The sequence below is a fragment of the Platalea leucorodia genome (assembly GCF_965183815.1).
Source record: "Platalea leucorodia genome assembly, chromosome: 4".
Classification (NCBI taxonomy): domain Eukaryota; kingdom Metazoa; phylum Chordata; class Aves; order Pelecaniformes; family Threskiornithidae; genus Platalea; species Platalea leucorodia.
The window spans coordinates 52,636,649-52,652,557 of NC_138826.1; the positions used below are offsets into that span (position 1 = coordinate 52,636,649).

The following is a 15,909-nucleotide window of genomic DNA, read 5'->3' on the forward strand; positions in this document are numbered from 1 at the left end:
TTTGGAGATGTTACAGAGCATGTTGTTGTGCATGCCTCTCTTTTCCCAGTCCATGGTCCATTACATTTTATAATCTGTAAGTTCTCACTCCTTGTGTTCTTCATTTTGTTGAAATTAGAGGAAAAAAAGGTAAAAGAATCTCAATTCAGTCCTGCAGCAGATATTTACCGCAAAGTAAGTGTGCCACAAAATAATTTATTTGAAATCTATTGGGAGAAAATACCATGAATTATGGCCAAAAGAAGAATGAGTGCAAAGACTTGTGCTATATGATAGGCACTGGGACCTGTTAATTTCTCTGTGAAACAGAGAACTTATGGTTCATTTTTTTCTTCTTTTTTTACCTGGGAACATGTTAAGACAGGGATGTTTGTGCTCTGTTTTTTTGGTGGTAGCTATTTTCAGCAGTAATGAGATCTCTACAAACCCTCTTTCCCTGCTATTTGTCTTGTCTCTGTGGTCGTATTCTACAGTGAAAGCCCTCCTGGACAAACCAAGCATGTTTGAAAATTAAGATAAGAAACCTTCTTGGAGGGAGATTCTGATTTTTAACCTTGCTGGTTTTACCCTAAGAAGTATTTTCTCCTGTTTAATTCCCTTTCTGGGTTGCCCTTTCCTGACGTGTCCTGGCCCTGACCCTCCAATCAGCCGACCCTCCCTAGCCCTTGAACGTGACCAATTTTCTTTGCCCTTGGACTAGAAGCAGAGATGTAGAAAGAGGACTCTGTCCAGAGTTCCCATCGTGAGCCTGGAGACAAACTGCACCGTGCCAAATGATGTGGAGTTGTCCTGATGCTAGCGACCACTGAGCTTGTTTTCACATACCCTTCTCATAAAAGAAATTAGACTCCAGGTCTTCAGAGGTGAAGAGTGAGTGTGTTATTAATGCTGTATTTTGTGTGCGTGTATGTGCTGCTGGCACTGGATGGCAAAATGCAGGTTTATTTTGCTCTCCTGCAAAGCCCTCAGGGCAGGTCCCTAATTAGTCCTTTTAATGGCCTGGTTAGCGGCTACAAGAGCATGTCAGAAGCGCTCTGGCCTGCCCTGCTCTTCAGCCAGGTCTCTGTGGGTAGCCGTATCTTCCAGGTTATTGAGTGTATTTGTTCAGCTTTGGTTTTCTGGGGCCCAGGCAGAGCCCGTGTGTTATAAATACATCAGCGTTATGTAGCTATCAGGACAGTTAGAATGCTGTCAGCCTCATGAAAGATGTTACAATAGCTTTCAAAGCATTTAGAAAAAGAGCCCTTTGATCCTCTCTGTTCCAGTGAGCTAAAAGGGATGCTTTTGCGTGGGGGAAGGGGAAACGCTTTTCTTTTAGCTGCTACAAATGCCTGTCAATGGGTGAGTTTGCGAGCTTTGAGTCTCAGTCTGTTATTAGAGAGCACTAAGGTGAAAGATGGAGAGTGTTATCCTCAGGTTGGATTCTTTCCTTTTTTATTTAAAAAAAAAAAAAAAAAAAGAGTAACCAATTTTTTTTATCTGTTTCTGGATCCAGGAAGGAAATATTTAGTCCCCAACTGTCATTCTCTTTCAACAACGTGATACATTGCAAAATAGGCATGAGGCGGATTCATGTATAAATTCAGTTTGCCAAAAGCAGTCGCGCTTTCAAAGACACCCTCTTTCTACAGTTTCTGCCAACCTACTTTCTCCCGTGTATGACTTAAAGCGTTGCACTAAGGAAAGTGGGTGCTGCTGAAGGAAAGGCTTCCCTTTCCTGCGTGTGGCCCAGCCTGTAAGTCAGCAGCTGTAGTCTGAGCAGGATTAAAGAAAGAGCCAGGATCTGACAGCTGTAAAGTCATCCTGGCTTTCTCTGCAGGATTTTTGAAGTATTATTCATGTGAGTTTCGGTCCCAAAGCCTCTTAAGGGGTTTTTAAACACTGCTTTCTCAATCTTCATCTCCATTTCATGCATTTCAGGTTTTTTCTTCCACGGGGAAACATTTTTCAGTCCCCAAAGGGCAGAGGGATAAGAACAAATGAGAGGATTTCCGAATTCCTTCTGTGCTGAGAATTTTTCAGACTGGTGTTGGAGCAGAGTGGCATCCCCACATATGGCTCTGCTTTTTAGACAAGTGAAGGGGAAAGCTTAAAAGCGTTTAGGAATTTAGTTTTGGCAGTTTCTGAATTCACCATGCTAGCACTGCACAGCTCCCTGTCTTCCCATTGGGATCATGAGTGCTAAGCCTCAGAGCTACTGGTTCCAGCCAAAATTGGCATGCAGATTAATTAAAAGCAGAACTTCAAGAGGTTTTTAGTTCTATGATTTTTTTTTTAAAGAAAAAAATTGGATTATTAACTGAATCTTTGTTACCTCCATGAGGACTCGGGGTGATAATGGTGGTGTCATACTTTTCCCAAAAGTGAAGTGCTGAAGGGTTTGCTATTTCAGTTTAGCCACTGTTGCTTCTCTGGCCAGAATCTTTCCTTTCCTGGGGTGATAAAAAATGCACTACGTGGGGGCATGACTTGTTTATCTGACACATTTTAGAAAAGCAGACAGGCAAAGCTCCTCAAGATGCCTCATTTCTGTAGGTCTCAAGTTATCTTTGGTTATTCCTCTGCCTACCATATGACAATGCTTGTGTGTTATACTCAAAATGCTTTTGTGTTCCTGTGAGCTGTGTCTTCCTCTGAACGTGGGTGCTTTTGGATGTCGCATCAGTAACCTTCCTCAAAACGTTCCTGGTGAAATTGCTGTCTTGTGGTGTCCAAGTGTGCCAGTGGCACTGTGCAGTTAGGGAGCACGTTTGCCCTGTGTGAGGTTCGGGTGCTGTGGGTTATCTTTCTGCTTTTGTCACCAACTTTTCTCTGTAACCTTAAGCAATCAGTCAGCTTCTCTGGACTCAGTTCCCCATCCATAAAGCGATGTAATGGTAAGTACATACCACACAGGTTCATGTTTGTGTGTTAAATGCTCAGATAGTAATGTGAAGGCTATAAACTGAATAAATTCTGTTCTCACATAGATTCCCTAGAACATTACAGTACTCTGTGGCTTGCATAGGTGAAAGAGAGAACAGCTTTGGCTTTCATTTCTTGTTAAACATGACTAGAACTGCTTATTTAAAGGCTTTTGAAGAGGTAGTGTAAGTATAGTCTGTACTTATTTGTCCAGTCTTGCCTTTCTCACCGTTTGGCTCTCTGTAGGCTCCTTTCAGTACTGTTCACACTGACATACGCAAAGTCAACATGACTCTCTAGAGATGTTCACAAATTTTGAAAAGAAGTAAAGAAATACTGAAGGATGTGATCCACGTCAGTAATTTTTTGCTTTCTTTAAGCATGACATCTTTATGCAGCAGCAAACTTTTAGTGTTGTACCAAAGGGTGTCTTCAGGAATCTTTTGTACAAATCTTCCCACATCTTCCCACCATTTAATCATCCTTCTGTGCTCCAGAGTTGTCCCAGTACCATCCATTCTCTTCTTTCATTGTTTTTAGCTTGTCTTTCCTATTTTCCCCATGTGGCTTTCCTAAGTAATGCCGCCTGTCTTACAGTTTATGATCCTAAAGGCTGTTGGTATTGACTATGCTATTTTCTTTCTTTCCCTCTTTTTTTAACATTTTTTCCTGCAAATGAGCTTCACCTTCGCCACCCATTTGTGGTGATTGATTGTAGAGAGAAGTTAAATGTTACGTAAAATCTTTTTAACCTAAGGTGTTTATGTCTCATCTGTCTCTAAAGCCTCTTCCAACCAGCCCCACAATGGGAGGAAAGGCCCATTTTCTTCTTGAATCTGTCTAAACGTGTCAGTGGCATGCAATGTGCTGATTTAGGCGGATCTTTTTTCACAGTGTGGGAAAGAATGGACAGCCAACCAGAAAGAGCTAGTTCAGAAGAGAAAGGTATTCAAAAGACAACGTGGACCTCCAAGAAGAAAGATAAGCTATCACAAATACAGCTTGAACTCTAAGATCGTTCTCTCTGATAGATTTTATATAAAAATGATCTGGTTTCATATTAAGAAGAAATATTACATGTGTTGTAACAAATACAAAATAGTAAAGCTTGTTTATTTGAAAGAACTAAATCTCATTGTTTCCTCCTTCATTGCTGTAGGTTTGTAACACAACCACAGATCGTAAACATGCAGACACATCTCTGGAGAAATATGTCACTGAGCCCGTCATGAACATTGTGAGTGGCTTCTTCAATTCGCCATTTTCAGATAACAGCACCAGCCTCCAGGTAAGGAAAAGAGACACAGACAAATATGTTATTCAGACTGTTAATGAGATACCTTCTGCTACCCAGATAGGAATGCTGGATCTTTACATCTGCCTTTAATTTCTCTGTCGCCTCTCATGCCACTGGCTAGCAGCTTAATTCCTCTTTAAAACACTTACTCTTAATTTCTACCACTTACAGCTCTCAACCAGTAGACAGCTCAATATGGCCAGATTTACTCCTGGCTCTTGTGAATTCATTGGAGGGGGTATCCTTGCAGAATAACGGTCTATCTTTGTATTTCTATGAGAAAAATGCTGTGCCCTATGACAAAAGGGACACATACCTGAGAACTGGGTAGACTCCTCTGTCCTGCTCTGTACTGTGTTTGCTTGATATCGGTGGTGATCTGAGGAAAAATTGCATGATTTGGCCTTTTTAGGGGCACAGCATTGATTTCTGTTCCCTCCAGTCCTGAAGAGCAAAGAGAATTTAATGGAGTTGTAACTTGAGTCTGCAAGCAGAAAACCCCTTGCACATGGTTTACATTGTGTCGAACCGTAGGGCACTTGTGAGGAGATTCTAAAGAGTAAATTTCCATGTTTATCTTTTTGCTTTCAGACACACCAGCCTGTTTTTATTCAGCTGCTGCAGTCTGCTTTTAGAATTTACAACTGTACCTGGCCGAACCCAACGCAGAAGGCCTCAGTGGAGTCATGTATCAAGACTTTGGCTGAAGTGGGTAGGTGCCAGGTTTTACTTTCATTATTGTTCTCTGCGTTTTAAGGTCAGACTTAACTTGAGACTGAACAGTTTTTAATGTGACTCTACCATCCTGAAAGCGTGACAGTGGTGATTTCAGAAATGCCACTTTCTGAGGCTAAATTCTTCCTCCTTTTATGACCCATTCAGATCTGTGCCATTGAAGAGGGTTGTTAGGTGAACCCTGTAGGTCAGAGAGATGTTTGCTGAGTGACCTTGGCATTTCTAGTTGTGCTGGGCTACATTTGCACAAGCCATTGTAAGCAGTGATGCGTAGCAATTGTGCATCGGAGAACACCCATCATTTTCCCCCTTAGCTCCTGGGAGATGCATTCGTTATTGTCAGTCACCGTCCTGGGATTGTTCAGGTTTTGTCCCGTCAGGGAGCTGGGCGTGGAAACCACAATTGTGCCACTCCATAGCTTCTCTGCTTACTCCTCGCCATCAGGCCCACTCATTTACTGCTGTTACACAGTCAGCCTTGTCAGGGCAATATTGTCTTGCACTGGCACCGACATCAAATTTAGTCCTCAGGGCAGCTAATAAGTGACATGCTTTCAAATAAATTCAAATACCATGTTAAAGTGGTAGGCTTAAAACTTCTTATCCTAAAATAAAAAAGATTCTTCACCAGTACGTAGCTAAGACTGGCAAAAGTTCATTCTTAAGTTAAATTTCTGCGGACACAATTTTAAAGTCTTCTATTTATTCAATATAGTTTCTAAAAGCCATTCTGATTACTTGTAGAATAACAGTGAATGAAAACTGAGTAGAGGCAGAGATATATAGAAACTGGCTAAATTCTGTTGTTGATGCAATTTTTAAAAAGTTTTAATAAATAATGGTAAAACAACATGAGAGGGTCCCTTAACCATCTGCAGCATCTGTGGCATTGTAACAATTGACTCTAAATTTAGATTTTGGAATAGTTTTACAGGAGTATCATTTAACATTTTAGCCAAAACATCTCATTAACTTTTTGTGTGAATGAGAATAAGCAGTTACCTAAAGACTTAGCAACCTTCAATTGTTTTATTTGTTGTGCAAATAATTTAATTATGGATCCATCTGGCAAGAGAACTTTGGAAGCTGAAGATGTTTTATTTCCTTTATGCTGCAGCTACAATAGTCTCAAATAAAGCTCTAGCCCTAGAAATCCTTCTTTGTGTGTTTAACACTTACGTCCCTGCTCTTCTCTGGGAGTTCTGGAAAGAGTCATCAGTAAATCACTTCTTTGGGAGTCTGGGGAAAGGGGGAAGAAGTAGGGCAGGTGAGAGTATTTTTGAGGCCGAGCGTGCCCTGTGTGTGATTCTAGACAGCTCAGCGTCTTCATTTCTGTAGAGCTACACCTAAAATCAAATTCTAGCTCAGAGAGGTCTCTGGTATCTCACTGAGATGAGGGTATCTGGAGACAGTTGAGCATAGTGCCGAGACAGCCAAGCTGAACTCGTCCCCACAGCAGCCTGACAGGGGAAGCGTGGGTCACCTTAATGGGGCTGATAGATCCAGCTTCTCAGCCAGGTGCACCAGCATGTGAAAGGGCTGGCGGTCTTCAGTAGGCAGTCTTCTCTGTGCCTCTTGTTCCTGGGGGAGCCAAGGGGAAAGCCCGAATGCGAGGCATGGCTGATGTCTGGAGTTTTCTTCAGATAAGTGACTTAGTTCCCTATTTGGTGAATTTAATTTCTAGCTCTGCAGTAGCCTTCTCTTTTGTTTCATTCCTTTTTCTGTTTTATGGAGATGGTTTACAGTTGGTTTTTTATAAGTATGCTCTTGCACGGTCCTACAGGTCCACCCTTCTTGCTACTCTGGCTCTCCCACCCATGGGACCCCAGCCATGCCCTGGGTGTGGCAGAGTGGAGCTGAGCTGCTGGTAAAGGGCATCACCCCGTGTCCTCCTCCGGGACCTTCATGCCACCTGCAGTGGCAGCAGGGCAGGGAGGCTGGGCATCACCCGGGGGTGCCACGGGCCTGGCAGCTGCAGAGCTGCCCCTGGAAAGTACGCGTTGGCATGCACATTGCTGATTCCCTTGTCTATATCATAGTAACTGTTTAAGGATTCATCACTAATATCAATATCAAGCATGGTAAAATTGAATTGTGTTGTTAGCAAATTGCTACACATTTTTATTTGGTGTTTTATTTTGAAGGTGCAGAACGGGAGTGTAACAGAACAGGTGAGGGGGATTTCCCCAAAGAGCAAGTTAGCCGGAGAAGAAGTGGAAGCAGAGTTTTTAACAAATGCCCCTCTGCAAAAGTTTGGCTGGCTAGCAAGAGATTTCAACCACTGGTGATACTCAGTATTTTTAGGCATGGTGCCGAATGTGCCTTGCCTGGGCTAATTGAGTAGGCCTGCTCTATGCTGCTGAAAGCTTTGGAAAAACTGCCCCAGCTGGGGATACCAGAGGCTTTTAAAATCGAGGCCCTTTTGTGATTCCAGAGCATGCCCGGTGCCTTTCTCTATCGGGTGGCACAAAATGGTGCTTCTTTTTGAGAAGGCAGAGGTTTCTTCCATAATACAAACAGGGCAGCCTTTTTTTGGCTCTTTTGCTGGCTGTGTATGTGGACTAGGTTTGGATTTTGGCTAGGCGTCTGTGAGCGCTCTTCTGCCTTTTTTTTTTTTTTTTTTTTGACTTGAGAGTCTGACAGCTTTTAATGTTAGGGCCTTCATGTTTCACAGCAGGGTTTAAAAAGAAAACCTCTGGAAAGATTTTGCCTATATCAGAGAGATAGAGTATTGGACAGATTTACAGCAGGGACCAAAGACTTTTGATAGAAAATAAATGTAGTGTAGAGTTGAAAGAACAAACATGATTTTTTTTTTTTTTTTTTTTTTTTGTGTCATAGCCCTGGATTTAGAAATGAATCTCAGGAGTAAGAAAGATCATACACAGATTTCCCAAGATATCAAAGATCCATATAATAATGCACTTTTAAAAGACCCATTTCAGAGAAAGTTTAAGCACCATACATTCTGCTCAGTGCTTACTAGTTTGTTGCTGGCAGGTGGATGTAAGTGTTGCCTCAAGAGCTTAAGATCATTACATCTGTCATCTTATGAGCACTGTAAGAATGTGCATTATCTTCCAGGTCAACAAAAGGATATGTTGCAGAAGCTAATTTCTTATAACCCTGGTACTTCAACTCCACTTGACCACTAGGGAGAAACTTCATAAGCTTTTCAGGCTTCACTTGCTGCTTTGTCTCCAGGCAGTTGTCTGCCTCCAGTTCAGCAAGAAGCATAGAGGCTTGCAAGTAAACACTTGGCTACCTGGCATGAAACACTTACGAAATAATGTATGTGTATTAATGTGTCTTGTTCATATGGATTTCTGAAGCAGATTATCACAGTAATGAGAATTAACACATTATACATATACCACTTCTGCTTTTTCTCTATTTTTACATAGGACTGACCTTTTGCTTGAAAATATAGTCCAAAACATGAATGATCAGAACAGCTTCCATCTCACTGGTGAAATAGCTACTAATGAAAAATTTTTAAAAGGTCCCCTGATCTTTGTGAAAACAGAGGAACTAAGAGGCCTAACAGTTTAATTTATTTCAAATGAATTCATTATCAAAGGACTTCCAGTTCCTACATCTTATAATCTTTGCAAGATTGAGAAGGGTGGAGGCCAGTCTCAAAGTTTGCATTTTAAACATCTACTGTCTTTCTATATGGTAAAATTGGGGAATGTCTTCTGTCCTCACAACTGAAGATCTGGATTGTATGTCTTAAATTGTATTGTAGCAGGTCTTTCTCCCAGGCCTGACCAGTCTTTCAGGACCCATGCAAAGAACTGTCTTTGCTTCTTAATTAAGTGGTGATTCTTATATCTTCACCCCCAAGCATCAGTTTTGTTACAAGGGCGAATCTAGTTGTATTACACTCTTGTCTCTGTGGTATCCACTAGCTTTCTCTCTTATGTTTTTACAAATTGCATCTTCCCTCTGATACTGTCTGCATGTCCCAAGGGTGTAGTATGTGTATGGCTGTCCTGTTACCACCAATAATGAAATAATTGGAATTTCCCAGATGAGTAAACAGTGGCAGATAGCAACCTGCATTTTGTTAGACTATTCCTCTTGGCAGACCCTTTAAAAAAAAAATCTGTTAGCAAGCCAAATTACATTAGTCATTATCAGATTATACTCTAGGATGCTGTGCAGGAGAAGCAAAAGGAGAATCCTTGTTTCCATCCTACAAAATTGGAGGCGAGTCCTGTAAATTGCTATTTCATAAGTTCAAAACTGAAACAGGTACAGAGGAAGTACTACTGTGGTGGCTGGGGAGAAGGAGAACTGTATTACAAGAAGAGACTACGGGAGCCCCACGTGTTTTGCCTAGCAAAACAAAGGCCTGTGTTGTTGCTCTTTACAAGTACTCAGGAAGATAAAGAGTCACAAAGAAGAGATATTTAAGCTAAAGGACAGTGCTGACCCCAAAACAACTGGACATAAATTATGTTAGGTTGTAAATAACCTAAATAAATTTAGACTGTAAATCAGAGGTTTGGAACGAACTTTGGATGAATGTCCTTGGTCAACGGGCCAAGAGAAAATGGAGGGAAGGAGGGATGGCAGAAAAGCTAGCTTCGTTTTAAATGGGGCTCAATACGTTTTTCAAAAGATATTGAAGAACATGGGTTGTCTGTAACAGAGAGCAGATGGTTTGAAGGAGCAATGAAGTCCTTTCTAGCTGAGTATTTATTCCCCAATTTCAGCTCACCAATACCCCTTTGTACAGAATCCAGAAAACTCTCCTGTGGTGCTTCTTGACCATGCTTTTATGTCCTCTAAAGCCTTTTTCCTTTTCCCTGACAAATTATGAACAGGAAACATTAAACATAAAGTCTAGGTTACATTTTATTGCTTCTTTGGAATTATTGTGCATTTTTTAATGTCCATATAGATGAACTTTCCTACAACAATTTTTTCAGCCTCAAAAATACTTTATTTCACTTCCTATTTGAGTTTTAAAATCTTTTTTCCACTTTATAAAAAGCTAGACCTTCATTTTCAATTTTTGGTTCAAATAAAATAATTATCCTGTTGTTACTTTTTTGACAGCAAGAAGAATACATTTCAGATGAAGCACATATTTTATTCTATTTTAACTGTTTGTGTTTCCCTAATTGCAAGAAAAATTCAATGATGATCTTTTTACAGACTGATAAATATTTTAGCATAGATTTTCTGTTGGAAAAAAACATCCAAGTGAAGGGTACAAGATTGGCAGGCTTGTGTCTTGTCTACACAAAGCTTTTATTTCCCTTAAAAAGTCTTGCTGTTGCTAGCATTAGTGTGTCTCCATCCAAATGCATTTGTTAAGCAGTCAGTAAATGATTAAGGAGCTGGAGGGACTGATTTATGGAGCAAAATTAATTGAACTAAATATGCATCGCTCCGTTAAGTGACAACTGGGAAGTGTGGGAGAACATGATAATAGCTGTCTGCAACTACCAGAGGGGCGTAAACAGCAAGAAGAGTAAAGGCTTTGCAGCCAGGTACAGCTGTGGCTTTTTTGTGACCCAGATTGCCCATCACGCTCCTCCTTGAGGGGCTCTAAGGGGTGCAACGCCTGCGTGTCCCCCAGAGAACCCACACCAGGGATGGTTTAGGGTAGTGTAAAGTGTACTAAATAGCTGTCAAGCCACTAAATACTGTTATATTTTGTAGATGCTACAAAGGTAATGGAGTGAAATTTCAAATTAGGGAGCACTAGGTGGGAATATCAAGGAGAATGGCAAGCTTCCTTATGGCAAGATAGATTACTCTGAAGACTGGGCTTCCAAGGGAAATTACAGGCAAGGGCCGCTTCCTGGAAATCCTTCGTACTAAATTGATCCTAAGACTCAGGTAGGCAGTATAGTGAAAGGACAGTGCTTCTGCAAGCATTCCTGAAATAGGTCCTTTTACTTCCAATTTCTGTTATTACATGCAGGTAATTTAACAAAATACATCTCAGCCAGCCCATTTCAGTCCTTCTGTTACCAGTTGGACTATGCTCTTGGGACTTGGTGGAGTCCAGCTCACTCATAGATTTTTAGCTACTTGATTCTTGACATTAATATTGCCCTTTTTCTTTTGAGTCCCCATCTCAGAGTACTTTTTCATAGTTTAAGCAGTAAAGGAGAGGAAAGCTGCTGATGCACTGCATACACACAGAACCATCCAGCACAGAGCAGAACATTTTACTGTGACCTGGCTGCTTTGGTGGCACTGTGTTGCTTACTGTTTCCACAGGTACCATTTGCTTGCTTATCTTGGCTCAGCTGTGGCTATGGCTGATAGTAGAATTGTGGGCAGCAGACTGAGAGTTAGTCGTGCAAAGGATTTCCCAGCAAATTGCATTTCTGCAATCAGTCTCTGAGACTGGCAAAACTGTGTAGTGTACTCAGGGGGTAATCAGCCCTGTGCAGGGTGCCCTAGGTAGGAACTGGGCAGTATATAAGCTTGTGCTGTGCCCTCTACTGCAAGGCAGAATTTACCTTCGCTGAAGACATGTTCTAGTCCAACCTGGTAAGCACCCTGCCTGACACCTATCGTACCAGTTTACATACAGCCATGTAGCATGCTTTTTTCCCAAGCTCACTAGTCAGATGAAAGACACAGTTTTACCCCCTCCTAGCTCCTTTGTCTACCAGCTCTAACCGTACTTTGCAAGTTTGAGTGCCGTCCAAAAGTATTTCTAAGTGGAACAAAAATAAACATACTTTTAAATATTTTATGATCATACTTTAAGGGAGATTGACACATTTTGAAGAGGAAAGCAACCTACAACACCTAAATTAAAAATAAATATTTATGTTCACATTTGTTCATCAGCTTTCCAAATTGTAAAAATATGTTTCATGTTGTTTTAAATAATGAAATGTGAAACAAATGAAAGATAAACTTTCTACAAGCTGCAAAGAAATAAGAAGACAAAGGCTTTGTTTATAGCTTAGACTTCAACAGTGCCCTTTGACAACCAATACAAATCTTAATTACAAATGGAATTATACATATAAGAACTGTTCAAAACAAAGGAGTACTTTTTTTCCCTCTGTCTCTGGTTTTCTTTGTGATAGTTTTAATTAGCTGCAACTCTTTGAACAATCATAGTCCTTGACTGCTCCTCAGACACTGATGGAAGTTGTTAACTTCAAATGGCATCTATAGGACTGCAGAAGTCTGGGTTTTCCGCTGAACAGCATGCTCCCCATTGCTAAATTTATTCCTGGATCTATCAGGATTCTGTATACATACCACTTAATTGAGAAGTGAGCATTGTCCGATAACATTCCAGTGATTGACATTAGGACACAATAAATTGGATTAATAGGCTGCAGCACCCTACACACACTGGCAGAACTTTAATGGACTTCTGTAATAAAGTAAGCAGCAACAGGGCAAATGTGTTTTGAAAAATAACCCAGTCAAATAATATGGAAAAACAGTCATTAGAAATAATGGCCAGCCATACATGGTGTTTTCCTCATGATAATCAGGAACCTTGCCTTCAAAACAAATAGAGAGTGGAAAGGAAAAGTCAATTGCCAGTGTGGGAACTGCTGTACATCTGCTGCTGAGGATTCGTATACAGTTGTGGGGAAATGTGTCTTCCCATCTTGACCTAAGAAAAAAATTTTTTAATTCCCTATGGCAAACTGTTTAAAAGAAAGTGCCTACCAGAAATAGAATAAGAGATCTTTCTTCCATCCCAGTTAAACAGCCTAATCCACAGGTAGAGGCCCTGGTCCTGCATCAGGATACACCCTTGCAGTGGGAAGAGAGGAGGGTGCCCTGCACCCGCGGGAACTATTAAAGGGATGAGGACAGGCGTGACAGAGCACTCTTGCCGTAGCCTGTGAGATTGGGGGTTGAGGTGTCACAGCCAAATTTAGGTTTATAATAAATGCTGCCATTACAATATAGTATTCGGGGGAAGAGAAAGTTTCTGCCTGGGATCTGTGACTCACTGTGCTTGGCAGCACAGGAGCCTTCATTCATCAGAGCTGTACGCCTGCCTCTCTGCTTGCACGTACTCCCGTGGGCTTTGATGCATAGGCTGTTTAGCAAAGAAGGGCATCTGTTGACTTCACGAGTTCAGGACTTAAAGTTGTATACATTTTAAGAACTGGGAGGGAGGGCTGGAATATTTTTGACGCCTTCCGCTACTGTGGAAAGCGTGCATGTTAGTGCAGAATGGTGGGGAAAATGCCTCAGAGAAACGTCGTGCAGAACTGTAATATGGGCTAACGCTTTTTTAAAAGTTCACCTTGTTTCCATAAGGAAAACTGAAAAATCAGTTATTAGTCATTATTACAAATGAACTAGAACTGCTTCTCCATTTTACTTCTAAGTTTTTATTAAGCATAAACTGTGTCATGGAAATTAAGTGAAATGATGTAGAATACAAAGCCTAATCACTGGAATGTGACCTAATCTTTCAAACAGAGATATTGCTGCATCGATCTCTTGTTTATTTATTTGTTGAATTTCAGACCACTCACGCTGAGCCATAGAAGAATGTCACTCTGATCTCCAGTGGAATGGAGAGATGCAGCTAACACAAAGATTTTTGTGGGGGAGAGGGCAGATACCTTCTAACATTGTCTTTCAAATTTCCTTTTCAAATGACAGTTCAGGATGCAATAGCAGTTTAATAGTGGATGCCCCGTAAGAATTTGTGCAAGTCTTTCCTCAGTTTATTTTTTTTTCCTCTGGTATTCTCTCTTTTGTTGCTTCCTGCCCCTAAAGTCTAAACAAAAAAAAGAAAATTGGATTTTTTTAACCATTGGTTAAATTTGTTTAATTATCAGTTAAACTATCACATGTTTATCAACTACAGGTTGTATTGCATCCAAGAACCCCATGGTTTAACAATCCTATATAGGAAACCGAAAGGAGAGAGAAGAGGAGAGAGTCTTTTTCAAATTTAATTTGTATGCACTTGGTTTCTCAAGGTCTTTGTAAGAGAAATACACAGTAAAGCAACAAATTGCACTTGGGATAAATTGGCTAAATGTGCATACGTCCACTAGAAAGAATTTTTGAATTTACTTCTGAATAGAGTAAAACTAGCTGTTGAAATAATAATGCATACTCCTTTTGTTACTCTTATTAATATCTCTGGATCGGATTTTTTTTTAAGTTAGTAAAAAAAAATTATTCTGTTTTAAAAAATAAACGCCTGTACCTGTGAAAATATATACTGGAAATGATTCTCATCTCATTTGAAGTGGTACACCTTGCTTTCTTTAACTAGATTATGGCTGATGTCTACCACCTTAGGTTTTTGGTTCTTATTTTGAAAACCTGTTGAAGTGAGATCCCCCTGCCTCTTAACTTCAAGAGTACCAGGATTTTGCATGCCATGATCTTCATAAGATTTTCAAGTTTCTGCCACTGTAAATGTCTCATTTTTTTTCTTCCTGTTAAAGCAAAGAACCGTGGGATTGCAATTCCAGTGGATTTGGACAGCCAGGTCAACACCTTGTTCATGAAGAGTCACTCTAACATGGTGCAGAGGGCAGCCATGGGGTGGAGAATGTCAGCCCGCAGTGGACCTCGTTTTAAAGAAGCTCTTGGTGGGCCTGCCTGGGATTACAGGAATATAATAGAAAAACTACAGGTACAAAAATAGCAAAATGTCTTGGGCAGCCGTTGTGGTAGTGCGTTTACCTGTGTCAGATGTGGAAAAGACCGGAGATAGACTCATTGCATTTTTATTCTGGATTACAGTGACCTTTGCAGTTCTAGGTGGGGGGAGCAGAGGGCTCAGCTCTTCTCTGGTGTCTGTGCAAAGTGAAGCCAACATGCCCCAACAGGGCCTTGTGATCCATGATCTGAATTCGACTCCTACGGAAGTCAATAGAGAGGGGTAGGAAGTGTGTTATTTTCCCCAAAGTGGTTCGCAGAGAAGGATCTCCTTTCTGCCTTTTCATGGTCACGCGTCCTGTTTTGGCTGCAGAGGAGGTACTAGGGGTTTTAGGAGCCATTATTTCAGACTTGTGTCACTGGAGAATACCTATAAGGTGGCGATCACCTTGTGGATGTAGTGGTTAAATGACATGAGGAGTTTATGAGCTAAGAAAACAGCAGGACCCAGACAAATGGAGGACCCCTAAATACCCAGGAAGCAACACCTCAGGTGATACACTAACGCCATGTATGACAAGCAGTGTTTTTCCAGCACAGCATCATCCTGACTGTTGCTGAGTGTTTTGTGGGCATTACTGCAGAGGAGAAATTTGAGAGAGAACAGCGAGGTAGATAGTAATGGGCACCTTTCCCTCCCTGAAGAGTGGCATGAAGAAAGGCATGAGGTTGCTTTGCTGTCACCTGGGTTAACATGGGCTCTTGCTGCTGGCTGTCAGAAGTGGGTCGAATAGCCCATCGCACAGTACTGTGCAACTCCACAGCAATGTTCTCCTAGTTTTCTTGGCCAGACATAGTTACGAATGACATTCTTCTTCTTTTTCCCTAGGATGTAGTGTCCTCCTTGGAGCAGCAGTTCACTCCAATGATGCAAGCTGAATTCTCGGTGCTGGTTGATGTGCTGCACAGTCCAGAACTTCTTTTTCCTGAGGGAAGCGATGCCAGAATAAGATGCGGTGCTTTCATGTCCAAGTAAGTGCTGTAAGGAGAGGCCTATTTGCTTCTTTGGAAAAAATGTCAGGGAGTTAAAATTTTCAACAGCACTTACCTCTGATTTTCAACAGTGACTTAAGCATGTAGGTGTCTGAGTTCATATCGAAAGCTTAAACTGAGGTCTTTTGCTGCATGTTTTATGTTTCTCAGCAGTTCAGGAGTCTGGAGAGGAGTAGAGAGAGAGGTTGCTTGCCTTGCCTGCCTAGAAATCGAATGTTAGTAGCTTGTTAAAACTACTAACAAGCTCAACTTCTTAATGGGCTACTTTGCTATTAAGTTTCTCCAATCTACAGCAGAAACTTAGACTTTCCGTGGTAGAATTTTCAAGAATTCATAGT

At 41.1% G+C, this 15,909-nt stretch overlaps 1 protein-coding gene across 5 annotated transcripts in view; it reads left to right on the top strand.

The window, feature by feature from the left end:
- ITPR2 (inositol 1,4,5-trisphosphate receptor type 2) overlaps positions 1-15,909 on the top strand; it is a 271,778-nt gene that overhangs the window by 131,245 nt on the left and 124,624 nt on the right. For all 5 annotated transcript variants that reach the window (XM_082310914.1, XM_082310915.1, XM_082310916.1 and 2 more), the window contains 4 exons: positions 4,064-4,192; positions 4,793-4,913; positions 14,362-14,552; positions 15,408-15,550. In XM_082310914.1, coding sequence (XP_082167040.1) covers positions 4,064-4,192; positions 4,793-4,913; positions 14,362-14,552; positions 15,408-15,550 — 584 coding nt within the window. The remainder of the gene's footprint in view (positions 1-4,063; positions 4,193-4,792; positions 4,914-14,361; positions 14,553-15,407; positions 15,551-15,909) is intronic.